The sequence below is a fragment of the Betta splendens genome, chromosome 16 (genome assembly GCF_900634795.4).
Source record: "Betta splendens chromosome 16, fBetSpl5.4, whole genome shotgun sequence".
NCBI lineage: Eukaryota > Metazoa > Chordata > Actinopteri > Anabantiformes > Osphronemidae > Betta > Betta splendens.
This window is the reverse complement of record NC_040896.2, coordinates 17,699,600-17,727,343: the sequence shown is the minus strand read 5'-3', so window position 1 is coordinate 17,727,343 and position 27,744 is coordinate 17,699,600. Positions and strand designations below refer to the sequence as shown.

General features: G+C 43.4%; 1 protein-coding gene across 7 annotated transcripts in view; it reads left to right on the top strand.

Annotated features, from left to right (window-relative positions):
* LOC114843637 (CUB and sushi domain-containing protein 3-like) overlaps positions 1–27,744 on the top strand; it is a 146,494-nt gene that overhangs the window by 51,693 nt on the left and 67,057 nt on the right. For all 7 annotated transcript variants that reach the window (XM_029130369.3, XM_055503009.1, XM_055503007.1 and 4 more), the window contains 14 exons: positions 1,335–1,523; positions 3,534–3,650; positions 4,893–5,108; positions 6,238–6,426; positions 6,893–7,062; positions 8,202–8,358; positions 10,053–10,244; positions 11,429–11,555; positions 12,100–12,302; positions 12,538–12,729; positions 13,355–13,493; positions 14,741–14,928; positions 15,178–15,372; positions 18,548–18,664. In XM_029130369.3, the coding sequence (XP_028986202.1) occupies positions 1,335–1,523; positions 3,534–3,650; positions 4,893–5,108; positions 6,238–6,426; positions 6,893–7,062; positions 8,202–8,358; positions 10,053–10,244; positions 11,429–11,555; positions 12,100–12,302; positions 12,538–12,729; positions 13,355–13,493; positions 14,741–14,928; positions 15,178–15,372; positions 18,548–18,664 (2,391 nt within the window). The remainder of the gene's footprint in view (positions 1–1,334; positions 1,524–3,533; positions 3,651–4,892; positions 5,109–6,237; positions 6,427–6,892; positions 7,063–8,201; positions 8,359–10,052; positions 10,245–11,428; positions 11,556–12,099; positions 12,303–12,537; positions 12,730–13,354; positions 13,494–14,740; positions 14,929–15,177; positions 15,373–18,547; positions 18,665–27,744) is intronic.

Below are 27,744 nucleotides of genomic sequence, written 5' to 3'. Positions count from 1 at the left end.
GTTGTACTTCTCCAACATTTCGGTCACTGTTAATTTGTTTATAGTATTAGATCGTACTTAGATTTGTAGAGAGCAAAGCTAATTTCCTGCTGTGTAATTAAAGCCACCAAGTCCTGGCACTAGGCCGTTATATTCATTTTGGTGAGTGATCCCTAAATGTATTGACTCACGTCTGTATTGGTATTATTAGATTTATCACCTGTTTCTGCAATGCCAGATGTAAACCACGAACATGTTCATACACAGTACAGTTCTAGAGGTGTGTGTGTGTGTGTGTGTGTGTGTGTGTGTGTGTGTGTGTGTGTGTGTGTGTGTGTGTGTGTGTGTGTGTGTGTGTGTGTGTGTGTGTGTGTGTGTGTGTGTGCGCGAATTTTGCAGCAGTTGTTGCTTTACATAGATCTCACACTGTGTGCTCTGTCTGTAAAACCCTCACGCTGGGCTTTTCCGCTGAGGCCAAAGCCCACACTGTTTGCTGACAGGTTGACAGGTCTGAGGCCTTCGACTGGGTCATTCTGCAGAAAAGAGCTAGGACAGGTATTAACAGGTACTACAGCTAGTAGTAGCATAGGGGTTGCTAGTGGCTCCCAAACCTCTTAAATACTGTATGGTCTGGTAGATGAACTGTAACTCTGATAATGATGCTTGACCTTGCCTCTATACTGTGAATGTTTGTGAAACAGCAAGATCTACAGTCTATATGAAGCATTAAAGACAACGCTGTGATGACCTAATAGGAGCTTACACAACTGCTGCCAGTCAATGCCCAAAATCAGCATATTTTTAGTGCATAATTGGAAGGCGTCCAAACGGCAGTCCTGGAAATCAGAGGGAGAAAATGAGGGCATTTCTTTGCAGCTTGCATTACTGAAAATTAAGAGGAACGAGGCACAATTATGCAACCAGCTCGTTCTAAAGCAAATCCAGAGGATGAAATGTGTAATTTTTTTGATGATACACATGTGATATAGCGTTTTAGCACCAATGTGTAACATTAGTGGGACTCATTTTCTGCAATTATGTTTGTACTTGGGTCGTGCAATAAACCTGATGCTTTTTATGATAAGTGTGGATGAACATGATTTAAAAGTCAGTGCCTTAATTTGAAGAAACCTTTGTCTATTATGTATGTGACCTGAGACCTCCCCGTTGTTGTGATGATCGTACTCGCATCAAAGGTACTGCCAGGCTTTCCTGGATAAGTGTAACCTAGAAACTTCCTGCAGCTCAACATCCATATTTAGTTAGTCAAAGCAAGAGCAAAGCGGTGTCTCTCACACAAACCTGCTGTGCTCCATATGTTGAGCTCAAACGGTCTTACTGTTTTTTTCTCTCAGTGGTGACGTTGGACACGTACTCCTGTATGGATCCTGGCATCCCAGTGAACGGCTTAAGGCTGAGCCATGACCTGTCCATCGGCTCCGTGGTGTCCTTCCAGTGCGACCCGGGCTACAGGCTGAGCCACGACGACCCCTTGGTTTGCGAGAAGAACCACTTTTGGAGCCACCCGCTGCCCTCTTGTGACGGTACACATGCCAAGTGTATTGCAGTGCATGAATCCAATCTGCAATGTTAACGATGACTGAATGTAAAGCAAGTGTTATTATGAGTAAAGTAAACGATAGTATCACAGTTGGAGACCTCTTGCGACCAAATACCCGATAAAAAAAACAACAACAAAGAGCAACCTTGTGGTCTGAGCATCTCTCTTCATCCTCATCATGGCCATGCTGGAGCCATCCCAGCATGGCCATGACAGACAGCCCCCCCATTCGGGGGGGGGGGCAGTCTGTGACAGCCAAGCCTCCCAGTCATTGAAAAGATATAAAGATTGTAAAGCGTAATACACCAGATGCTATAGTCTGTGTGTTTTTTCTAATAGTTCAATTGAAGGCCGTAACTGGATTCCTTCAGGATCTTCTTTCACGGCTCTACTCTCAAAGCTCTGAGAAAGCGCAGCCTTGTAGGAAAGACTTAGCAGCATAAGCATAAGTGACTGAGAGTTGCCCACAGCAGGTCTGACTAACCAAACAGGAGCTTGTCAAAATGTTGTTTTATTCAACAAATAGACTCGGCTCTTGTGTGAACAATTTACTCGGGGTGTTATGAATCATGTGGTACCGAAGATATAGTATCTTGTTCCTGATGTCTGATATGTCACACAGCCCCCGTCTCTGGGCAGCGTTGCTACAGTTTTGCTTTTAGTCCCGTTCAGGTCAGTGAATGACAATTGCTGTTGTTGCAGCATTTAAACCACGTTATCTCCTATTCATGGATCGCTTGGTCGAGAGTGTTATTCTTTGATTTAATTCATTTTAGTGCCGCACACCTTAAGGCACCTCGCCTATATGCGTGCAACACATAAGCCCAGATTCATCCTAGTGGCTGTGCTGGAAATTCATTTTATATCCTGCAGCATTTTCTTGCCTAGGTGTGTACCGGAGTAGTGCAAACTGCCTTGGCTTGTTGCCTATGGATCCTCTGAAGTAGATCATTCACTAAGCATGCTCATTCACTTTTAATGACTTTATGTAATTTTGCCTCATTAATAAAATACTTGATATAATTTTGTTGGAGGGTAAGGATTCGGGCCTTGATGTGTGGTTCACGCTGAAGGGCCCAGGGGTAGAAGGGGGAAAGATCAGACGGGGGCTGGGTGTGTGCAGATGCAGAGCCTCAGGCGTCCAAGTCATCTTCCAAGGCTTCGTCTGACATTCATTACTTTGAAAACGCTTGTACTGTATGTACATGCACCAGGGTTTGTCAACAGTGGCCGCTCTAATGAAAGCGTCCGGTCAGTGGACTGCGGTGGCAGCCCTCGGGCATTCGGCCCAAAGAGGACGCGCTCGCGCGCACACACACACACGCACCGGTTTTCAAGAAGAAGAAACAAACCGAAAAGAATGTCAGATCTTATAAATGCCAGAGTTAAAAAGCAGCGCGCGAAATGACCTTTCATGTTGAAACACAAAGGCGCCGAGGAAACAGTCGCAAGTTTGAACAGTATCCAATTACATTAGGTAACCTTTAGGCGGGTCTCGCATTGACCTGCTGGTCTCCAGCAGCCAATGAGGCTGCGACTTTATCTCATTAACTGCCTTTGATTAGATGAGGAGCTTCCTGGCACTCAATTATGTCAACAGGCAACATGCATGGGCGTCATGTTACCATGGCAACCCGAGTGTTGTTCATTTGGACCACACTCAATATTAATGCTTATGAACTCCAACTGGATTAAGTTCCCAGGTTGACCCAAAAGTATTGAATTTGCTTGTAGTAATGTGATGGATTCACACGTGTCCTAACAACTAAGACACCTTATGAGAAGGTCCAGTTGAGTCGAGGAGCTGCTTTGGAGAAAGGCCGAGGGGAAAGAAACAATTTGTGTTGGCAGAATTAAACCTATTTATAATAGCAGGACAGGATGTGATGACTTAAATGTATTATTCATTGGAATCGTTCTTGTCTCCGGGTGAGGGATTTATTGGTTCATTTAAAGCAACAGTTACCATTCATTATCTCTTTCTTCTATTCAGCATCATGCGGTGGGGATATCCGCGGACCCGGAGGGATCATTTTATCACCTGGCTACCCAGAGCTCTATCCAAACTCTCTGAACTGTACGTGGACTATAGAAGTCAGCCATGGAAAAGGTAGTAAGCCATATCCACGTCCTACAGCACATAACTCACTTTGCAGACTAGTTTTCTCACTGTTGAAATAAAACTCACAAAATCATATTATTTTAATGTTTTTCCTCTAACTACACTGACTTGATTCTTGTTTGAAGGTCTTATGATAGAATCTGTATTTTAATAATAATAACCGAGATTTCAACAAATGTACTAATTATGGGCAAATGTAACACAGGGATTAATTAGGCACATTTTTATTTTTATTTACAATCATAGAGTTTGGCAATTAAGTCTGGGATGCAAACATGCACTTAAAAACATGCAACATTAGGAAGCTGAGGAAATTTCCATGAACACTAAATGAGCAATAATAATAAATGATTTCATTAATTAAGCCATGAAAATGGGCTTTGACCCTGCACTTTGTAAATGCAGTGCGGTTTTCTGTGGGACTGAGTAGGACTGGACTGACAACAGACAACATATACTAAAACAGAGACTTTCCACAAGAAGAACTGAAATCAACGATGGTGCCGTGCATACACGGTTAAGTTGGAGGAGACTAAAGTTAAACCCTAGACTCTGTCTGATTTACTGTACAGTATAGTGTTTTCATTCCTCTTTAGGGAAGACTTCTATATACTTTAACAGTTCCAAATAGTAATTAACAAGATCTAGAGCCTCCTGTATTAAAAGATTTGGATGCCTCCTCATGGGGATGGCTCTTGATTAATTGATTATTTGCCTTTACTCTCTGTAATATAATTGCAGTTTTGCAGAGAATGATTAATCAGTGTATTTATTTATGGCTGTAGGGACTTTTTTTTTATCAAGGGAGCCAAACACTGTGGCGAGCGTCATGGAGTTATATCCAAACATAATTAGCAGATGGCATTAAAGTGACACCCCTCATTGAACTGTGACGAGCAGCCAACTGGCCATCACGGAGGAAATGAAGATGTTTAAGTGGGTTTGAGACACAGAAGCACAGTCAACAAACCCACAGCTTGTTTTCCAGTGTAAAACTTTTCTTGACCCTTTTTTCATTTGCTTTTCTAACAGATGCTCTAATATATTCTTTTTCTTCCACTTGAGTCTGTGTTGTGTTTTATATACACGTATTTCACTGAAGTTAGTGTTTGTACTGACGTGTAGCCGCATACTGTACTACACTGTACATCTGTGTGGGTTTGAACAACTCAGTAATTACATGTCGTTACTGTTTTTCCGTCGTGTTTTACTTTGTGTTGAACCTCCAAGGTGTCCAGTTCACGTTTCACTCCTTCCACCTGGAGGATCACCATGACTACCTCCTCATAACCGAAAATGGCAGCTTTGCGCAGCCGCTGGCGCGACTCACTGGTTCAGAGAGGCCTGCGCCGGTGAATGCTGGTCTGTACGGCAACTTCAGGGCCCAGCTACGCTTCATCTCTGACTTCTCCATATCACTGCAGGGATTCAACATCTCCTTCTCAGGTGGGGGCGCCTGAGAGGCTGGGAGGCATTATGTGCAGTCAGGATGAGTAGTTGATTGTTAGAGGCGGCTGAATGGAGGTCTGAAAATGACGTGGGTGGAAATTGTAGAGGCGAACTAAAAAGAAAAAGCTGATGACACAGCGACAGACTGAAAGAGACAGCTCGTTCATTGATGGGATCAGAAGAGTTAAGCCTCTCCATAGCATGCATAAAGTGACGTGAGGAGTGATTAGTCAGTCAGAATGGAAGCAGACCACGCCTCGGGCCGCGCTGATCAGAGGAGGCTAATTAAGAGACAACGAGGTCAAGCAGGTAGAGGTTGTCCGACTGTGATAGGAATAATCATCAAAGGCTGGCGTGCGACCCAGGACCCTCAGGGATGAGCATGCGGAGTGACAGGGGTTGGGTGCATGCTGGGGGGTGCAGAAGGAAAGCTGAAGACCGAAGAATGGAAACATACAGGGAGGTGTGGTTGAAAGTGTTGAGGAGGAGGGAGGCGAGCCAGATGGTGATGCTGAGCGAACAGAGTTGATGGAGGGAGAGAGAGAGGACAGTAAAAATAAAAAGAGCGAGCGAGAGAGAGAGAGAGCGAGCGACGCCGCTTCATGAGCAGTCTGGCTAAATGTTTGCCTGCTGTTTGCTGAAGTGAAGCATAACTTATGCAACCATGAATATTCATGAAATTTAGTTTGTGTGCGCGTCCCTGTGTGCTCCGTAATTGGCATCTATAGATTTCCTCATTAGAATTCATTTTCTAACCTTTCCTAACCTTTTGATGAAAATTTGCCAATGCTGTGAGGTCACACTCCGGGGGGGGGCGCGCTGTAATATTTTGCTGGGTGGCACTATTGCAGACAGGCTGGCTTAGGTTTTAGAAAAGCCATCCTTCATCAACACAATCCTGGGTTCAGGCTTTTGGCTCCTTTCCCAAACCGAAGCGTCCTTGAGCAAGAGAGTTAATCCCCAGAGGCTGCGATATGGCTTTCTGTGGCTGACTAGGCTGTAATTTTGATTGACAGCGTTGATTAATGGTAGCGCAAGTAAAAAAAAAAAAAACTTGCATTATAGATGATACAGTAAGGTATTATAATTTAGTTTGTGGCCAAATCCGCTCTTATCTGTTTCCTAGAATATAATCTGGAACCCTGTCAGGACCCGGGGACGCCTCAGTTCGGCTGGCACACAGGATCCCGCTTTGGGATCGGCGACAGGCTGGCGTTCTACTGCAACACGGGCTACCGCCTACAGGGGGCGAGGGAGATCATGTGCTTGGGAGGTGGCCGGCGCATGTGGAGTGCCCCTCTGCCAAGGTGTGTGGGTACGTGGTCAGCTGTTTCTATTCTGTTTTAATGGATAGTATGTGTATGTATACGCTGTATAGTTTGCATTTAAAAATAACCTGAATACAAGTTATTTATTTTTTTAAAGAAAGCACATTTACAGTTTCAGTGGCCTCAGAGCTGTGCAGTGTGGACACTATTGATCTCTTTACTTGTTGATTCCGATCACAGCGTTCTGAGAAGACGTTCTCTGGCCTTTCTCTTTCTGCCTCGTGGCTTGGTTCTGAGGGCAAATCATAAAAAATAAAGCCTGCAGTGGTTCTGCACTTATTGTTTTTTGTTTCACAGCATCCGCATGTCACTTGATGATAATGCTACAGTAGTAATACAAAAATCATTAAATGGATGACCACAAAGCTATATTTACGTCTTTAGTGACATCAACCCGTGATGTTCTGTCTATCAGCTAGCTCTGTGTGACTGATTACGTATGTTTCCTTGCAGCGGAGTGTGGATCAACAGTCTCCAACAACGAGGGCGTTCTTTTGTCACCAAACTACCCAATGAACTATGACAACAGCCACGAATGCGTGTACAGCATTCAGGTCCAAACGGGCAAAGGCATAAACATCACTGCCAACACCTTTCAACTCGCACAGGGCGACATCCTGAAGGTAAGGCCTCTATGTAAAGAAGCAATGATTACTGACAACCATACAGGTGGTTTGGGTTAAGACCTGCTTTATATGAAATGCATGAGTCTTTTTAATTAATAGTCAGAAACATACAGTACAGTCACTCGGGGCAAGGTGCTGTTTATTATGTACAGTGTGAGAAAACAAGGATGCACCAAACAGAATACAGAACTGTTTTGCTTTGGAAGTCAGAGCAAAGGTTAAACAGCAGCATCAGCATCACTTTGAAAGGAGAGGATTCACGTCATTGCTCAAGGGCATTCGAACAATTTTTGTAAGCATCACAGATGTGATGCAAATTGCTGTGTTGTCCCCTCTTCACAGCTGGAATGCAATGTTTTTGGGATGCAGATGTCTTGTCTAATGCTTCAATTAACTGCTTTGTAGCTTTTTATACGAGCTTCGAGTAATGGAGTTGTGCAGACCGTAATCTCCTACACTTACATCTGAGATGGGAAAGGCTAAATTGACTAGAAGTCAATGGGGAAACCAACGAAACAGAGTGGCCCAGAATCCTTTCAAAGGCAGAGCCTTACACTTTATTTCAGATGACAGTATAAAAAGATGAGGACTTACAAATATAAAAGGGAGCTTCATTTTAATCATGGTCTCTATTAGGTGATATAAAAAAATAACAGATTAAAATGCATTTATATTTAAAAAAAAAAATTACAAACCTACTGTAGCAAATCGAAAAGCAGCTATTACCTGGTTATAAATTGCTGTTCACTCAAAGTATAATTAAAAAAATCTATGATCATAAATTTAAAAAGAATAATCATTGCTCCACTCCTCCGATGTAGTATTTTTCCCCTCATTTGACGTAATGAATCATCAGCCTTGTTAATTCAGCTCTGCAGATACACAGTATTGAATCAATGGGAGGAATTATGGCCACTTCCTTCTCATTTTCACTTCTCATTGACGACATTGGTTTTTCAATATAGCCGCCATATAAAACAGGATATACAGCACTAATAGCATCTTTTTAATCGTCATCCTCTTTCTTCAGTATTAATATTTAATTTGTAATATTACTGGCTTTTATTGTAGGTAGTACATCCTCTGCAGGCAGTAAAACTTGCCTCGTCGCCCCCTCTCTCTCTCTCTCTGATCAGGTGTTTGATGGGAAAGATGGCGCCGCTCCCCTTCTCGGCTCCTACGCTGACACGGCGATGCAGGGTTCGTCCCTCACCAGCACCTCCAACAATCTGTGGCTTGAATTCTACTCTGACAAGGAGGCGACGGCGGCGGGGTTCCGGCTCATGTACCACAGTAAGCCACATTTTTATTTCCCCGGGGGAGAGAAGGATCCTGAAGCTCGTCCAAATGACCGAATTCAGCTTCAGAATTTAAAAGTACGCTTTAATTGACCCTCACCCTGCCGGGATGTGACCCTCACTGTCAGTTGATCTTTCCGGCGGGAAATTTTTATTTCTCCCCTTCGTTTCAGTCCATGCTTTTTTCCTGGAACTGGAACTTTCCTGTTTTCCGTCGCTCTCTGCTCCTGCAATTAGCATTTATACCTGCCTAAGTGTCCCCTGTTAAAACAGGTGAATCATTGTTGGGGGTGTTTGAAACCGCGCTCGGTGTGAGTGTTGGAAACGTGTCCGCTTGCACTGCGTACAGTGTGTCTCCGCTGGCAAGTTGAAAGTTTTAGGACGTTGCTCCGAGCGGCCCAGTAATAGATGGCTTTTGTTTCTCCCCCTAATTGGCTTGCTGAATGTGTATTGTTGCTAACAGTTTCTAATTTATTACTGTGACGAGAGAATGTTGGTGACACTGCATTTTGCAGTCCAATTTAAAGTGTTTTGTGTTTCACTTGCTCCGAGTTCTTTTTATCTTCCACTGTGTTTCAGAAGGTAGAATTCTACATATTTAAAGTGGCAACGGGCGCAGAATAAAACATTTCAGTACACCTGGCTTTATTATTCTCACACTAGTGACTTTCTCCCTGTGATAACTACACACAATGTTTAGGAACATGAGCTATACATCTGAATGACGGTTTCATGTTGCTGTTACGTTACTCATAAGACGCGTGCTCATTTATAAGTAAATATTAGCATCTAACTGCACCTGTTTAATTGGCAGCTGCCTTTTGAGCGTCAGAATTAAGCATAATTGGTTATCACATAGGCTTCCAGGGACATGAAATGTGAGTTAGCAGCTTTTATCATCTCAAAGTGCAGTCATTACTTGGTCTTTTCAGCCGGAGTGAATAGTCCTTTTCAGCATGGAGAGGACCGGCTGATGCATGAGCACCAACGAGGGCAGGCGCAAGGTGGGATACGGGCAGAAAGGGCAAATCGTGTCTCAACATGAAATCTGATCATGTTGCCATAAGGTTTCGACTAAAAGCGCTGAGGTAATTTTCCGAATGTTAGCAGTAACTGCTGGAGATTTATACTGGTCATGACACTTGTATTACTACCATAACATCTGGCATGGGCACGGACCTTGCAGGGTGGGAGACCATAAATCAGCGGCGCTGGCTTTATTTGTTGCTGCATAGCCGACCACTTACGTTTAGTACCTGAAAGAGAGAAACTCATAAAGGCCACGGTCAAGTTCAAACATGTTGAGCTGAAGCATGACTTGGACACTTTCTTGTTTGTGTTTGTAATAAGCCCAAGTTAGTGTTACGGGAGGACGGGCTGCTTCTCAGTTGTGGTAAATGTCCACACTCAATTGAACATTTTATTGTGAATGTCTAATTGCGTTCTCTGTCTAGAAAAGAATCATTTGCTGCCAAGTAATATAGTGGGACTGTAAGCTCAGACCTCATCTGTGCTCCACAGGAAATTAATTCTCAAAGCTCAATCAATAAGTCTTTACAATACAGATAAATGGGAATATAGCTTCCAGAGCGTCTGCTCTGCTCTGGACAGTGCTTCATGTCCTATCAATTCTGAACACACATTCTTCCCGTTTCCTCCTTCCCCCCCTCTGTCTGCGTCCTTGTGTAGGCTTCGAGCTGTCCCACTGTGACGATCCGGGTGTTCCACAGTTTGGCTTCAAGCTCAGCGACCAAGGCCACTTTGCCGGGAGCGCCATCACATTTGGCTGTGACCAGGGTTACACGCTGCACGGCAGCGGGGTGCTTCAGTGCATGACTGGGGAGAGGAGAGCATGGGACAACCACCTGCCTTCATGTATAGGTACAGTGACCCTTTACTCAGGCTGGGCTTTGTTGCTGTGTTTAATGATAATCCCAAAGATTTTGAGGTTGTGTTGTGATTTATTGATCTGTGAGTGTATAGGATCAAGGAGGAGAGTGAGGCTACTGTTGAGCAGATGTGTTGCTCTGGCTCGGTTTCATCTGTATTTTGCTGCGAGTGAAGGCGTATAATTATCTGAGTACCCCCTCTTGGACTGACTCACGGACATGATGTACAGTCTTGGTTGTGCTTTCATATTCACAACATGCTGAGACAGAAATCATAAAGCTATTACCTGCATGCTGCTGGAGTCTAGAAGGTTTTGCAAAGCACTGTCTGTTTCTTGATGTCTAGCAGTGATGGATTAGGGTAAAAAATGATTTACAAATTCTGGACGTGTGCAGAATTACACTTTAAATGTCACAGTGTCCTGCTGCCTTTTTCAGAGAAACTGGTATTTGTTAAGTTTGTGAGGTAAAGGGATCTCAGACCGGCACTGTGACACGTTCAATACAATCGCACACAGAGGGGGGAAAAAAAGAAACGGAATCAATCTATTGATTAACTGTTTAATTGTGCTGGATGTCTGAATGGTCAATATTAATAGCAAGCCTTCTGTGTGAGCTGCATGTAAAATGGGATTTCCAGCCATTCCTCCAGGGCCACATCCCAGCTCCTGTCAAGGACTTTTACATTGCTCTGCATTGAGATACTGATTAAAACCTACCACTGTGGCAATCTAACGCAATTTTCCTATTAATTAAGTGCCGTTTGTTCTGTAGCATTGATAGCAAGATGATAACCAGGGGAGAGACAACATAGATTGGATAAGGTATACCTTCACTCATTTATATTGGGAGCAGTGTGTGTGATCCAAAGCCAAGGCTATATATTCTGCAGACACATTGTTTTTGGACTTAATTAATGGCATCATTAGGAGGCATATCTGGAGACAAAAGAAGTTCTGCTGCTGTGAGTGTTCCTTAAAAACCTTGTTGCAGTTCCATTACCTGCTGGCAGAAAAAGAAAAACTGTTCATTTTCACTAATTCTGTTTTAAACAGTTGCTCGTTAATCACTGTTGTGGGTTCTCTTGAGCTTTTTTTCCCTTTTGTCGGTTGCTTCATTTTTGTGCCGCGTGTCCTATGTCATGCGTGTTTCCCACATATGTGCGCGCGGCTGCAGCCGAGTGTGGCGGCAGGTTTAAGGGCCAGTCTACGGGGCGCATCCTCTCTCCCGGATACCCATTCCCCTACGACAACAACCTGAGGTGCACCTGGACGATCGAGGTCAACTCCGGCAACATCGTCAGGTGAGTCCCATTGCTACAGTAACAGCACGGTCATGGACATGGACTCGAGGCTAATTGCGTTGTTGTAGACTCGGAAGTCATCCTGAAGAAAGTGTATATTATATAATATTGTACAGATAGGAATATTTCACCCAACCGTTTCACTTCTATTGTGAACATGATTTCATGAACTTAATTCCACAGCTGCTTCAGGCCGTTGCTTGATGGAGCTGCAGAAAAAGCTGCTTTTTACTTTCAACTGGCTGAAATTGATTGATGATACCAAATCTTAGCTGAAAAGCCCAGAAGCTTTGGGACAGTGTTCCTAAACGCATCCCCCACTTTAACTCAGTTTAATCTTGACAAGTTCAGCAAACATGTAGCTTTTAAAGGGTTTTATTAGTTGCATTTGAGCACAATCGCTCAAATTCAATGAAACAAGAGGGGAAATTAGATAACAAGGCTATGAATAGCACTGGTTCTGAACTAAATGAACAATCTGACTTATTATAGAACAGCGTGTACTGGAGCCAAACTAATAGTGTTCCGCGTTCACCTCTCCCAGTCTCCAGTTCCTTGCGTTCGACACGGAGGCTTCCCACGACATCTTGAAGGTTTGGGACGGGCCTCCTGAGAACGAGATGTCTCTGAAGGAGGTTAGCGGCTCACTGCTGCCTGAGGGAATCCACTCCACTCTCAATATGGTCACCATTCAGTTTGAGACGGACTTCTACATCACCAAGTCTGGCTTTGCCATTGACTTCTCCAGTGAGTGTTTTCTTCCATCTGTGTCTGAAGAGTTGGACAGTAATGAGTCATGAGGCAACAAGTGTTGATGAGCCTTTAGAATGTGCTTCTTTCTAATCAGTATGTCTCCATATAACAAAATGTCATTATTATTATTAAGTTTGTTGAATTTTTTTTAACTGATATCAGCCAGCGTGTTTGTTAATGCTCTGTGCATTCACTGTCTGTGTGTTTCACGCCTTTGTGTGACCTCCAGGTTCACTCGCAACAGCCTGCAGAGATCCAGGGATCCCTATGAATGGTAGTCGCAACGGGGAAGGGCGGGAGCCTGGCGACTCGGTGACCTTCTCCTGTGATCCGGGATATGAATTGCAGGGGGAGAGCAGAATCACCTGCATCCAAGTGGAAAATAGATACTACTGGCAACCCAGCCCTCCAAGCTGCATCGGTGAGAGGGGAAGAGAGTGGAAGCGAGGGAGTGGGGGTGTGTGGAGGAGATGTGTATGGACACAAGGGTGGAAGTGTGGTATATTTACACAGATCTTTAAAATCTGCATCCAAAATAGTATTGGGATTGAGTTGTAGAGCTTGTGTGGACAAATCCTCTACCAAAGCCAGTCAATAGACAGATCTATGTTCTATGGTCTTATTGGAGCTTAAAAGTTAATTAACAGTGCAATTAGAAATAATCAAAGAAGCCCAGACTCTATAGACCTGCTGCCAACTGGCCTGAGTGCGGCTTCAGGAAAAGAAACATTAGCAAGTCTAAAAAATATCCTCTCAGAAATAATAATCATTATTAAATTCACTACATTTACTTTTCATTTCATAACCATTAGAAAGTCAGGTGCTTAGCTATATAGAAGTTAAAGGAGATGTTGATGCTGAAATGAAGCTTTAGTTTTGGGGAATTGTTCACTGTATATTTGGTCCAATTTTATTTAGACCTACATTTTAAACTTGCCTAAATAATTTAAGTTAAACAGAAGATGTCTGCAGCAGTTAAGGAACATTTGAAGACCTTGTTCTTTGCCACTGTCCATCATTTTCATTCATCTGCTTTTCCTTTGCAGCGCCTTGTGGTGGCAATGTGACTGGATCCTCCGGATTTATCCTTTCTCCCAACTACCCACATCCGTACCCTCACAGCAAAGACTGCGACTGGCTCATTGCTGTCCACTCTGACTATGTCATCTCCTTGGCTTTCATCAGGTACTGTACAACATGACCAGATGCATGTAGTGTTTTCCTTTTGTTAAATGAAAAGTACACTGAAAAATTAATAAAAATGAATAAAAATGAAATCCTTTTCTACAACAGCTCACGAAGATCTGTACAAAAGCATAATGACATCATTTTATTTACAGTATTTGTTCATTGTCCTAAGTCATCGCCAAGTAGCTTATAGGCTTTTTCTAAACCTCTGGTTTGTAACATGCCTCAAACAGAAATCGATTCTCAGTAAAGCTCTTTAGGTTTTGCCGTGGAATTGCTTGTTTTTTTGCAGTGGAACTAGATTTCACATCATAGTATTGAGCAAAGCTGGTCATGTGTGTTAAGCAAGAAGCCTGAGCCTAAGTCAAGCTGTGTGGGGAGATAGGGAAATACACAGAGGCGTCTCTGTGGACACCTGGGAGGCAGCTGCAACTTCACTCAAGTGTGGTGAAACGAGATCTGTGGACGGATCCTGTGTAGTGCTGGCACAGTATAGATACTGTATGAGTGCGTCTGACGTAGTTTGAATTAGTCTCTAACTGTATTGTCTCCCTTACTTGTCAGGAGTCCTGAAGCCCGGCTCAGTCTTTTCTTCCCTATTGAATTTCTATCAATATTTTGTGGAGGGTGAACAGTGGAGCTTTCTTCACACTCAATGTAACGTCCTCTAAATGCGAAAATGAAGAACTCTCCGTGTTTCCTTTTCAACTTTTCGGTCCTTCTTATCAAATATACAGTAAACTCTGCACAACGCTGCCTTCTCTTTGGAGATTGTCAAATTAAAACAGAGTTATGGTTTTCTGTTGAAATTGCCCTGAACCAACTAAAATGCAATTATCTCGAAGCTATTTACATTTTTGTCATAAACCACACTCATTATTTTGAAAACAAATGTTCCTCTCTCCCACTATGGCGTGTGATTTGATATACAGGCTACAAGATGAAACGGGCTTTTCACACTGCTGTTGCCATCTGGGAAGATTTTGTGCCACCACAGTGTCACAACAATTTAATCTCCTCTCACCTCTTGGGGGAGATATCTTTTTTGATCTCTTTATCTTTAGATGCAAAACAAATCGCTTGGCATGACTCACTTCTAGAGCCGTGGTGCAGAGTCTCGCTTGGAAACCCGAACGCACCCTAAATCTCTCGTACAATCTGTGCAATCTGGTGCTTAAGACTTGTCAAAATAATTGTAATAGTGAAAACACACGCGTTTTGTCTGCTTCTTTTACTTGTCCCAGCTTCAGCATCGAGCCCAACTATGACTTCCTGTACATCTACGATGGGCCGGACAGCACTGCCCATCTGATCGGCAGTTTCCAGGACAGTAAACTACCTGAGAAGATTGAGAGCACGTCCAACTTCATGTACCTGGCTTTTCGTAGCGACGGCTCTGTGAGCTACACTGGCTTCCACTTGGAATACAAAGGTAGTGTGACAGCGCTGTTACAGCAGTTACTGCAGAAGCAATGATCAATCTAACACAAACAGGTCTCATTTTGAAAATGTTTGGGGACAGTACAGTATAGGTAGGTCTGTTTTATAGAAATGAATCAATGAATCAGCTTTAAAAACCATAACATTTAGTAATAATACACCCAGTGCCTTTGTTTGGTTTGAAACACCTCTCATTTAGACACGTCCCTCCTCTAAAAACTTTATTCTCTTTGATTTGCAGCCAAACTGCGGGAGGCCTGCTTTGATCCAGGGAATGTGATGAACGGCACTAGAATGGGCATGGACTACAAGCTGGGATCTATGGTGACGTTTCATTGCGAGGCTGGCTATGTGCTGCAGGGCTACACCACACTGACGTGTGTCATGGGCAACAGCAAGAGGCCGGAGTGGGACAGGACCAAACCCAGTTGTCAAGGTGAGTTGTAATGCTTCTACCAAATAGTAAAAGGCCTGAGTAGAACTTCTTTACAGGTTTTGGTCTATACCAATATAGTGCACAAAAGTATAGAAATAATATTAGTGTAAATATATTATATATACTATCTACATAACAGTCGGTGAGTAAATTTACCATGGTACAGTTCAGCTCTGACTGACAAAAATATCTGGAAAACAAGATTGAAATCTTCTGAATAAAAATGTCTGCAACACACAAACAGTGGCAACGTTTATGAAATCCTTAACAAAAAACACTCATCCGGATTTTTTTCAAAACTAGATTACCTGCCAACACTTTGAGGGAACTATGGCCCCAATCATGACGTAGGCCGTCCATCAAAGCTCACTTGTCTTGATTATTTCTCAAAGTTGCAAAGCATTTTGGTCTTTTAGAAACAACGGTACATAATAATATGAAAGATTCCGGGCCTCCGGGGTAATATATAAAGGCAATAGGCAAAACCCACTGTTGATTGTGCATGGGGAAACCGCCACGCTGCCATGATGAATACGGCCACATGGGCTCAAGAGTACTTTGGAAAACTGTTGCAGTCCGTTGCATCCAGAAATGCAATCTCAAACTCTATTATGTACACATCAATTGTGTGTGGAAATGCTGCTGAGTTCTCTGGGCCCTAGCTCAGGTCAGATGGAGCGTGGAAACATAGTCAGATGAGACCATATTTTTGGGGAAAAATGGATGATGGGGTTTTGCAACAGACAAAAATGGCCATCTAGTCCATCTAGCAAGAGGTGGCACCTGGGGGGTGGGGGCTGTTAGGGGGGTCCGTGGCATAGGTGACTGTGAATATACGATGACAGCGAGGTGCAGTATATGTTAGAGTCTGGCAGACAGCATCGTCTGCCCTGATACAGTAGTTGCAGAATAGTTCTGCACCAAAAGCGTCTACAATCTCATGCCATGGATTTTTTAGTAGAGAAATATCGTATTTCTACCTAAAGTTTGTCAAGCGGACATTGGGCTAAATGGTACGAACCACTGTGCTGTAATTTAAACCACACACTCGGTCTGTTGCGCTTCAAGATTCTCAGTGGTACATGACAAAATGCACCTTCACACGATGCTGCAACCGGCTAAAATTGCCTGCATTTCTGCCTGTGCCAGCAGAAAGAGGCTGATATCTGTAGAATCGCCCTGATGGGGACGGAGTGACCCTTTGCAAATGAAGACACTCGTCAGCCATGTTCGATTTTAAGTGGGCAGCAGCTGACATTGTCACGGTGAGGGGGGGAGAAAAGAGCAAATGATAAAAGCTACAAGCTAATAGGCTACGTTTAATGGCCACACGTCACAGGTTACACATGTTGACTAAAAGCCGACCTTTTAGTTGCTAATATTGAGGTTTTAGCAAATCGTTACATGTCACCATTTAGTGAAAATGTCACAGTGAAAACCCTGATTTCCCACACCTGGGGCTCTGAAACCGCTGTGCTGCGTAACACGGCTACATGAAGCACTCATTGAAATCTGACCGTAGCTGATGCCGTCCCTAAATGTTGACACGGCCAGTTGGGATCCTGCCATGGTTGAGGTAAAAATGCAGCTTATTTCCAGCAGGAGGGAGCCGGGCACCCATTGCCACACCAGGGAGCCATTCATTACTTGTACTGTTGGCACCTGTGCTACGTTGCTCAACAGCCCTGGGGTTATGTGCTTTCCTAAAGGCTCCACCAAGCAACTCTATTTAGTGTTTTCACACTGAGACCAAGTCTGAGCTGATGACTTAACTGTCTAAAGACTAACTCTAATGGCTTCAGCTGCCCCGACATATGTTCCTCTGCATTATTTAGTAAGTTGATAATACTGTATTCCCAAACAGGCAAAACGTGGAGCTTTACTTTCTAAAGTCTGTAATTGCCACCGAGGGTGATGCATCATGTATAGTTGCAACACCTGGACATGGTTCGTTAGGAGATGAACTTAGTATAAATGTACAGCACGCTATTCTTTAAAGCCTTACAGTATAAAGAGTAACGTGGTTTCTGAACCGGAGGACAGTGAATTTCAGGTCATCGCATGGATTTATTTTTCACCCATGTAATCCCTCCTCACTGTAGTACGTTCACCTGCCGTAATGAAATGATGAATCCCTTCTTCTCCCAGCGCTGCTCTCACCTGCCGTAGATGGTCCATGTTTGAGTACGAGCCTGCTGCCGCGCCGACATCCGCAAGCAGACAAATTGCTGATCCATCCTTCCACATTAGCGCCTCTGCTCCCTTTTGTTCCTCTTTTCCTGGGCTGCTCGGTGAAACGCCGGTGACATGGGCTTTGGGCGGGCCGCATGGGTGTGCAGAGCATCTGGTGACGGCTTCCTTCTAAAAAATTAGTACAAGTTTGTTTACAGTGGAGGCTCCCCAACCTGATGGCTCCGTTTGTGTTGGAGGACCTCATTTCAATATAGGTACATCTTTTACAGCTTTGGGCAGGACCCAGAGATGCAGTGCTGTTGTAAAGCGGCTCATGTCTTATTTTACCCCATTTATTCACTAATACCAGTTGATGACCTGCGAGACCTTAAAATAAGGGCACAAGTAAAGGGTTGAGACACTGCACACAGGAGACGTTATGGTTTTTGCTTGGAGGTATTCATTTTCAGCATTTTTTGGAGGATTTTCTACAGTTTAATAATGAATAGTTGTATCATTAAGACTGTAAGTAAATGTTAAACAACTCAAACAGTCTGTTACTAGTGTTTGTGAACAGGTTGCTTTTGAGTTCTGTAAAATCCACTGCTGGGTCAAATGTGCTGATCTCACACGTAGGGTTTTTTTTGTGGCCAGTTATTATCGATGGATGCTATGAATTTTAAAGGAAAAGAACTAGTTCTTGTTATACGCTGTCTCCCACTCCAGCCCCGGCGGTGTTTGTTTACAGCTCACCACCTTTTTGAAAATGTCCCCAAAGTGTCTCTCAAATGTCAAATTATTACGGCACGCCGGCCAAAATGGTGTACGTCAGCAGCCGAAGTTGACTTATGTCGCTTTGTTAGCTGCTTACCTCTGCACTTGTGCCTGTTAAAAATTGATTTGCTGATTGTATTTTATCACCTTATTTCCCAGGGTATCGTGAGCCGCTTGTTTCACATTTGTTAACGGTGCCTCTCTGTTGCTTCACTTCCCATCCCCACAGCTCCCTGCGGAGGTCACTTCACAGGTTCAGAGGGAACTGTGCTATCCCCAAACTACCCGCATAATTACACCAGAGGACAGAGCTGTGTTTATGACATCTACGTCCCCGGGGACTTTGGTAAGCACTATTTTTACAGAGCTGCAGAAAAGTGTCAACTGAAACCTGTGTATCCACTGCTCCTGCTCCTATCACATATAATATATATATATATATACACACACACACACACTTTATTATAAGGATACTGTAGATGCTTTTTGGGCATTGGTCATCTGTGATGCTTAGTCAGTGTTGATCCTGTTCTATGCTTGTCTGTTGTTAGAATAATAAGCAATACATGTGCTCTTGGTTTGTGCCCTGTGATAAGTGGTTTCAGTGGGTACATAGAGACTCCATCGTTCCAACTCCAAGGTATTAGCCGAAACTACCTGAGCGATGGCAGCACCGGGGTCCTAGTAAGGAGCGTGAAAGTAAAATAGGCTCGAGCCAAACCAAATTTGATTGTGTTGACATGAAAAATGCTCAGCGCTGTTGGAAATGGAAAGGAAGGTCAAGCAGTGAAGGGCTGCGTAGAATAGATGGAACAAGCAAATGCGCAGGTGCTCAATTTATCCCCGCGCCTTTTGTGTATACATAATTCAACACGGACCTCTGGAGGATGTTTGTGTGCTTTTCTTCAATATTCCATGTTAGTCATAAAAAGCTGTTTCAATCATGTGCAGGGCTCTTACTCTGTAAACCACAGATAAATCCCTCATATGATGATGCCGTCCGACAGTTGGCATCATCTGTTGCCAGCCTTTGCTCATGCAGGCCACCATCCCACAGGTCTTTTTATATATATATAAATGTTGCATGCAAATGCAGGCTTTTTTAAACTGCCTGCTGAAGCTTAATGGAGTGTGGAATTCACCAAGCAACTTTTCCACCTGGGTGTGCACATTTATTCCAGGGAGCACTATTACACGCTACTGAGAAATCCCACTCGTGACTGCTGTGGCGTGGCTTGAGACAAATGTATTCTGAGTAGTTGGCTAACAAAACATGTTGGATTAACAGCTTGGGTAGAACAAATACAAATTGAAATTAATGGTGGGAACACTGGTAACACTAAACTTTGCATAGCGTAGCAAGGAAACAAGAATATTTTTTTGTGCGTGTGTGCGTGTGTGCGTGCGTGCGTGTGTGCGTGTGTGTGTGTGTGTGTGTCAAATTTAAAACTTGATGTTTGTACTAGTTGCACACAAATTGACTCTGGAAAACAACAGTGGTTTCACTCACTCCCCCTCAACACCACCTGGAAAATGTGAAGTCTAGTCTATGGTCACAACGCACAATGAAGAGTCATGAAGAGTTTTAACTGGAGCTGGGAAAGATCCAGAGAAATCCCCTGGAGTTTAAAATATACACCAGCCCACATAAAAAAATAAACAAAAACCACTGTTTATTATAAATGAAGATACTTATTTATTTAGAAGTGAGCATCCACCCATAAACTCCAAAAGCCCACACTAGCAATATGTACTGTATGGCCCACAAAGAAAACCACATTGTGACATCCCATCATGACGACGGCGGCATGATTTACTGCTAAAAACTAAAAGGACTGTATGTGATATACAGTACAGTAGCATAGTGTTAATTTAACTGTGTTGCATTATCTTACTTCATCTTGGGGGTTCAGCTGCATTTATAACAGAGGTAATTAACTGTCTGAGTCCAGTATTTGTGTGCTCCTAACCTCCGGATAAAACAGCACAGAGATAAATTCAGCTCTCTCTGCATGGGTGTAGCCCATAGGCAGCGTGATAGCAGAAATCACATCTCAGTGTCTAGTATACAGGTAATTGAAATCTGCGGGAGCCAAGGGTGACGCATCAAACATGTGTCTCGGTCTGTTCCTCCTATGAGTGATGGTGTACCATAGGCCTGTGAGTCGTTGAGTCACCCTAATTGATCTGGCCGCGAAAGGTCAATGAGAAATGTCCCAGAGCGCCTCTGGCCCAGTGACACAAGTGTCTGAGACCTGGAGAGAAACGTGGGGGTTTCAGAATGACACAGGCAGTTTAGTCAGTTTAGCTTTAGTGCAGAAATGCCTTTATCCAAGTTCTGTACTGTACTGTATGTACATGTTGTCAAAGGTTTGGCCAACCACTCAGTTTTCTTTTGTTCTGAGCTGCTGCTGTGTTTCAGCTCGTGTTGCATTAGCCCATTTACGTTTTTATTCTTTTTCCCATCTTTATGAAGTCTCTCCTCCAGCTTGCTTGTATTAAAGTGAACAAAATATGAGGCCAAAGACACTCTGCGTCAGCCAGGACTAGTACACAGTAAATAGAGCCTTTCATAGAATCATAAATTTGCCTCAACAGATCCAATCTCCTCGGCTCAGAAGGTAGATCAGCCTGGACATTATTGGCCTGGTGCAATAAGAGTGGTGTACAGTATGAACATAATGTATATGATGGTTATTTGATTGGGAACCAGTTCGGGGGTCATGAGTAGATTGAGTTAGACGAGGGACCAGCATGATCAAAGTGAGTCTAGTACAGAGTATAGTATAAAGCTGGCAGCATATGATGCAAGGTTCTGGATCTCTGACAGAAGACAAGTGGAGCTAGGCCACTTGTTTTCTGTGTGATAGTGGAGCCAGGGTTTTGACTGACTGACTGAATACTTACTCGTGAATTGGTTTTGTTAGCTGGAATTGAAGGGCTCGCACTTGGTCGTAATAGGAGTTATTATTGCAAACTACCTGATCATCTTAGGAATCGCTTTTCAACTAAAAAGCCATGTCTTCCACAATAATTAGTGGCTCTAGTTTTTCTCTTGGGTCAGGAGAGCGAAGCAGCCTATTCACTACATGATTGAAGGAGCCCATAATAGTCTTGCCCACTTTGAGTGTAATATTAGCATCTATGACAGGGTCCTTTTTATTGGCTTGATTGTATTGCACTCTATTCAGGTGTGGACCCAGAGAATGGTAGTAATTAAAAGACAAACAGTAATGGAACTGGTTAAATTATACTGAAATGAGACAAATGGAACAAGTCAGAAAACAAGAACCTTGGAGTTGGAACAGGAAGTGGAGCCCAAGATGGTGATGCTGCACAGCGGTGGTGGGAAACCACCAACAACCAATAACCTGCACGACAATGACAAGATCCACTGAACACAATGTCCCAGTACACAAAATGCCACCCTCAATAATAACACCAGGGAATAATATAAATGTAAATACAGTGTGGTTTATAGTCCGTAAAGCAAAGGCGAGGTCGCACCAGAGAAGTAGCGGATAGTCAATCAAGATAATTCAAGTGACAAAACAGCTCAGTCACTCAAATAGGCGATGGCTGGAGTCTATAAAGGTCACAATCTGGCAGGTGCGCGTGTTGTGGCAGCGAATGCAGACGCACACGGACGACGGCTTACAGAATGCCTATACACCGAGAGTCCTGACCTCTCTTTTAGTGTCCTGCCGTCGTAGGGCTGCGCGTTGTGAATGCGCAGCATGCACGGCGTTGGCGCGGTGCCACTTACGGACATTATAATGTAACACATGCTGTGTTTTGGCAAAGATGAAGAGTGTTTGTGGCACAAGCGGCCAGGAAATGCAGCAGAGACCGACACTCTAAGTGCTACAGCTGTAGTTCTGCGTTGGGTTGCTCATCAAAGATCGATCCATCCATCCATTATCCTAACAGCTTGTCCTCTTAAGGGTCGCAGGGGTGCCGGAGCTAATCCCAGCTGTCGTTGGGCAGGAGGAGGTATGCTATATTTATATTGTATTTAACCGGGAGCTGTGGGTGGCCGTGCTAACGCCTGGTCTCACTCACCTCCGATGAAGTTGTGTAACAGTGCAAAAGTACAATGACTTGCAAATGGGTTTTGTCCCCTCTTCAAAGAAATACACCACAAAGGCAACATTAGAGATTTAACAGAGCTGTTTAGAGATTTAAGTATAATAAAATTTACCCCAGTTGATAATTATAAAGGTGATCATAAATAGTACTGGCAGTGGACAATATCAGATGCTGCAGAACCAGTGTAAATAGCCTCCACACTCATTTAGGAGCCACCATTTGCACCATTCAGTTGTCATTATGATACAATGTGCATCTTTGCTGCCCTTTGATGCTTAATTAATCTGTCAGAAATAATGCTAGTTGTCATATTTCAAACAATGATTGTAGCTCTTTTTTTAAAGGATGAATTATTCATGGTCCTCAACCTTTGCCTTGGGCCGTGCTGTAAACATACAGGCGTACATACAGTGGCCGGTCTAGAACTTTTTTGGCAGGAGTCTAGTCGAATATGGTGCTTTGCAAAACTACAGTGGATATTTAAAAACAATCTCACTCAGACACGGCAAATAATAATAATGATAATTAAAAAAACATGTTTGTTCTGTGTAGTGTAGGAGTTTGGTTTCTCATATACTATACAGTAAGTGACCATATTATTGCCCTTCTGCACTGAAATCCAGATTACATACTGTATAGTAATATCCGCTAAGCATTCAAACTTTGCAATGGCAGAACCTTTTGTGGGTCTTGAATGAAACTACAACAAGTGTTTTAGTTAATTTGCAAACATAATTTATTCTTTTAAACTCTGCAAAAGTTGCTCCGCATCCTAAAGTCATCTGAAAGTGTCTAAGTCTGAGAAATGCATAGACTCAACACTCAAGTCACCTCTGTTTGTCTGCCTAGGGCTTTTTATAGCTTTAGTGAACTGTGTGTTTCTGGATAATGCGAACAACATATGCATAATGGTTGCCACCGAATGCGTCTGGGGGCGAGACGGGAGCATTGACAGATAGCATTAATAAATCTGGGCTGTAACAAGATAGAGAATGAACTGCGAGAGGTAAAGGGAATGAGTGTAAGCACAGGAACGAGGTACACAGATCCTAGTCGAATGTGAAGGACCCCAGCAAGTTAGATGCAGCGTGTGTGATAATGAGTGTGAAATAATGAGTGAGAACGGGGAGAAGGGAGGGAAAAAGAAACATGATGCTGCCGAGTAAGATTAGAAAATCTGCTGACCCCGAGGGCTGACAGTTGACTCATCAGAGATGTTCGCTGGAGAGAGATTATGCCTTGGGCTACCCTGGAATATGATTAACTACGTAGTTAATATCCAAATATATACAGTCATACACCAGCTCCATGTGGCTGAGCTGACAGGAAGTGCTCTGCTCTTGGCCCACCTTGACTGGACAGGTGCTTCTGCTTTGAGGAAGGTACGTACAACCGAACGGCGCGTTTGAACGCGGGAATAAGAGAATCTGGCCCGCGTCACTCCATATGACAGCCTGCGATTTCCTGGGCTGGGATTTTGTCAGCAGAGGCGGCGAACGTTTCAACAGTCAACAAGTAAAAGCGATGAAGACCCCAGCACACCGCAAGTAGAAAGAGTGTGTGGCCGAAACGCCCGCTTACAGCCAGAGTTGGGTTTTTACCCAAGACAGAAGCCTAATGGACTGGATGCAGCCTGTGCCAATGTGCAGCCACGTACTTGCTGCCAAAAGGACTGATGCAATTTCGCTGTGATAATGGGCCATTAAAAATATATGTGGCTGTGCTGTCATACAATCCCTCTGGTTTCTGTAAATGAGGCTTGTGTATGCCGTCGCAGCCCGGGATCTCAGAAGGCTCGTGCAGCCGTAAAGCAGAGATGACAGGCCGTTCCTCCATAATTCATCAGCAGAAGGACAGACATATGCTGCCATTTTCCTTACCTTTCGCTGCTACCTGGACTCTAGACGTCTGTAGCACTTTCTCTGGGCTTTCTGTGAATTCAGCTTGGAGGAACATGTAGCTCTAGGCAAAAGTTGGCTTGCCTTCCATTCTACTTTGTAGATATTTGCTATTCACCGCAAAACCCAAACATGATTCACACTAGTATATCAGATTAACCTTTAGTATTAGATTGTGCTGAAGATAACACAGTTATTAGTTAATGGTTAATTACATATAGTGTTTGGGAGGAAACGCCTATTAGGACACGTTAAATGAAAATATTGTACATTCACAACTGTGTGCAATCATTTGTCGCCTTGGGATTTAACACAAGCACTGCCTTTCTGAACAACTGCGTCACATACTGTAACTTGAACATTCTTGAAGCAATGCTTTCTCTGTTTGCTAACACTAACAGTTGGCATCCAGCCCAGGAGACGTGAGCCACACGAGTGCAGCACAGAAAAGCTAAAAAAAACACCTTTTATAACATTGAATCGTTTAAATATTATTTATTTACTTTTTATGGAATTATTGTTTAGTTTTGCTGTTCCTGGGAACACATACAGAACATGCACTTTAACTGTACAACAATCATTGTCTACATACTAAAGTATTAAATAGTACAAAGCCATTGTACTTTCCCAGGAACACAGCCCTCAGATAGCAGATTAACATTAACAGTAGTTTTCCTACAGTTCAAAAATAATCTTAACAGTGAGTCAGCTGAAAACCCTTTGATCATTTGAAGAAAGATGCAGAGATGGGAGAACGTGGCCAAGGATGGATTTCACAGCAGCCTTCCATCAATCAAGGCTTTATGGTGGTGTGGTTAGTTTGCCAAGTTTGAATATTTAGCTGTTGAAGAGCAGGACAGTAGCAGTTATCATTTTGAGCTGATGGGTTCCAATGTGTAGATTTATTGGGGGGTTCAATGATAGAAGTTGATTTTTTTTTTTAATTTTTGAAGTAAAGATCAATTGTTCAGAAACCATTTAATGGTATAATTAACTACAGGCTGGACATATTTTTATAGCTTAGTTCATCATTAAAGGTCAGAAGCTGTTGGATACAACATATGTAAAAAGGCACCTGACCAATAAGCTGCAGTTTCACTCCTACATCATTAAAAATATTATGTTAAAAGCTTTTGCTTTGTGCATTTTTTATCTATTAAGCTGTTTATTTCTTTAGCATACAACACATAATGAATAAAAAAACAGTGTGTTCACTTACATGTCCTTTGGGCATCCACACTCTGCATGTGGTAATACAGAGGTGAAGGACACCATCATGGGGTCTGATGCCATGGTTTTACAGTTTGATTCAGTGTCATTGATGCTGATCAGACGGAGCCTTTGAGGGTCTTTTGAATCCCCTGCATTAGTTTTGATTGTCCCGGGGTGCTGTGGCCTTGTGGCGTTTTGCCAAGGTGAGTCTTTGTCTCCAGTGCATCCATCTGTTGATTCTGTCCGCAAAGATAGAACGTCAAACCTAGATCTTTGCAATCTACTCCTGGAGAGCACTCCGTGTTCCTGTTTATGTAGGGTGGTGGTCTTTGCCAGGACGCCAGAGCTGGTGGCCTTGATCACTTTAATCACCCAGGAGCACTCCGTCGTGCTTTCTTAGTCTGGCTGCAGATTGGAACCAGTCCTGGAAAGTGTAGACTGGTCTCAGACAGCTGAAGTAATCCTTCAAGTAGCTGTACACGGCCTTTGCCTGTGACACAGACTCGGAGAAAAGGCTCTGGCATCAGCGTGCAGATATTCCCTTATGGAGGTTTAAGGCCTGGCAACCAGTCAGTCACCCATTCTAACAGGTTTTGACACAGCGTCAGTAATTGATGCCCTGGGTGCATTGATTCTGAGGCGCATGCCACAGTTCGCTTAATTCCCAAAAGTTGCATATTGTAACTCTTAAGTTGTGCCAAGAGCAACAGTCTTAACTGTGTGTGCCCTTGCATGCCTGCAGCGACACTCTGGTGTCTGCAGCTTGAATATATTAAACTTGGAATTAAGTTGCATCAAACTACCCTTCAGTAGTTTGTAGTTTCCATGAGATGCATGCTTCGCTGACCCCAACCGAGAGTTAGTTCTCAGTGTCTGGGTTGTTGTCCTGTTGGGTCAGTACAGTACTTAATTCTTGATATTAAGCTGTTTTGCATGTACATTGTATGTTTTGCAGACTGATTTTGAAGGCCATGACCTGTGGAATAGGTGTTTTCACACACAGACAATAAACACATCTCTAAAGTGTTTGCAGGCAGTGGCAAGATATTCCAGACCTTGAACAACAATTATACTCTGGATTCTTTATTTAAGCTCAATTTGATCCATCAGCTACACACGCATACAGTGATTCAGGCACCGTGGTCATTTATTCTATACCCTACGAGAAAAGTCAAATAAACTGCAGGACAGGGAGGCTGAGACTGAAAGGGCTTCTCTGAGAGGTGACATTTTTCTTCCCTGCCCAGATTGTAATGATCCTATCTGCAGTGTACAGCAAGCCCCTGGCTTGACAGGAAAATGTCTCCATCCGAAAAGTCGAGATGATGGAGAAGCCGGATGAAGCCTAAAAGTATAGTCAAAGTTTATAGTGGAGGTTGGACGCATTAAGCCAATCACATGTTGTCTGTGCTCCACCTCCGTCTGCTCAGTCACTGTGAGCTACAGTATTACACCCAGCCCATGCTCAGCTTATACCCACGCTGGCACAGGAAGACCGTCAATGAACATGTCAAACATTGTTGCTACAGTTTGTATTAATATAAGAGAAACTCACTAAATGTGAACGTTTTATTAAAGAATCCGGTTAAAGAGGCAGCCGTTGGGGTAAATGTATTTCCCGGGTACAGCACAGCTTGTTCCACACGCAATTCCCTTAATGTCATATGAAGCGCACACCACCACATCGTTACTGACTGGGGGCTTTAGTGATCCACTTTTTCTAAATGGACAACTCCAACAGAATACAGAGCTTCATTGTTTATCGTGGTTTTAATTTACTCCAACAGGTCCAACAGGTCACCTGTACGAGGCCCAGGGTGTAAAATGTGCTGCTGAATGTCTAAATGAAGCGTGTCACTCAGAACAAAGCACCGATAAGGGGAAAGCGTTACTTAAAGAACACGTGTTTAAGCAGCTGTAGCTGCAGGAGGTGCATCCTGTGCAGAAGAAGCGCATCATCGTGCAAATGAGCGTCCTGGTCTTTCGCACCGACCGAACAACGCAACCGTACAATCCCTCAAAGTGATATTAATCTGCTCTGAATGCACCAGGAAGGACACATGCGACGAAGAAAGGAGCGACGTACGCGTGAGGGCGTTTTGCTTTGTCATTGCCTGGCAGACGTCGCGATATGAGGCACAGACCTACACTAATATCCAATTCCAAAACAGGAATGCAATAAAAGGCAATTATCTGCTTTGGAAGACGTCTAGAAGGAGACGTAGGC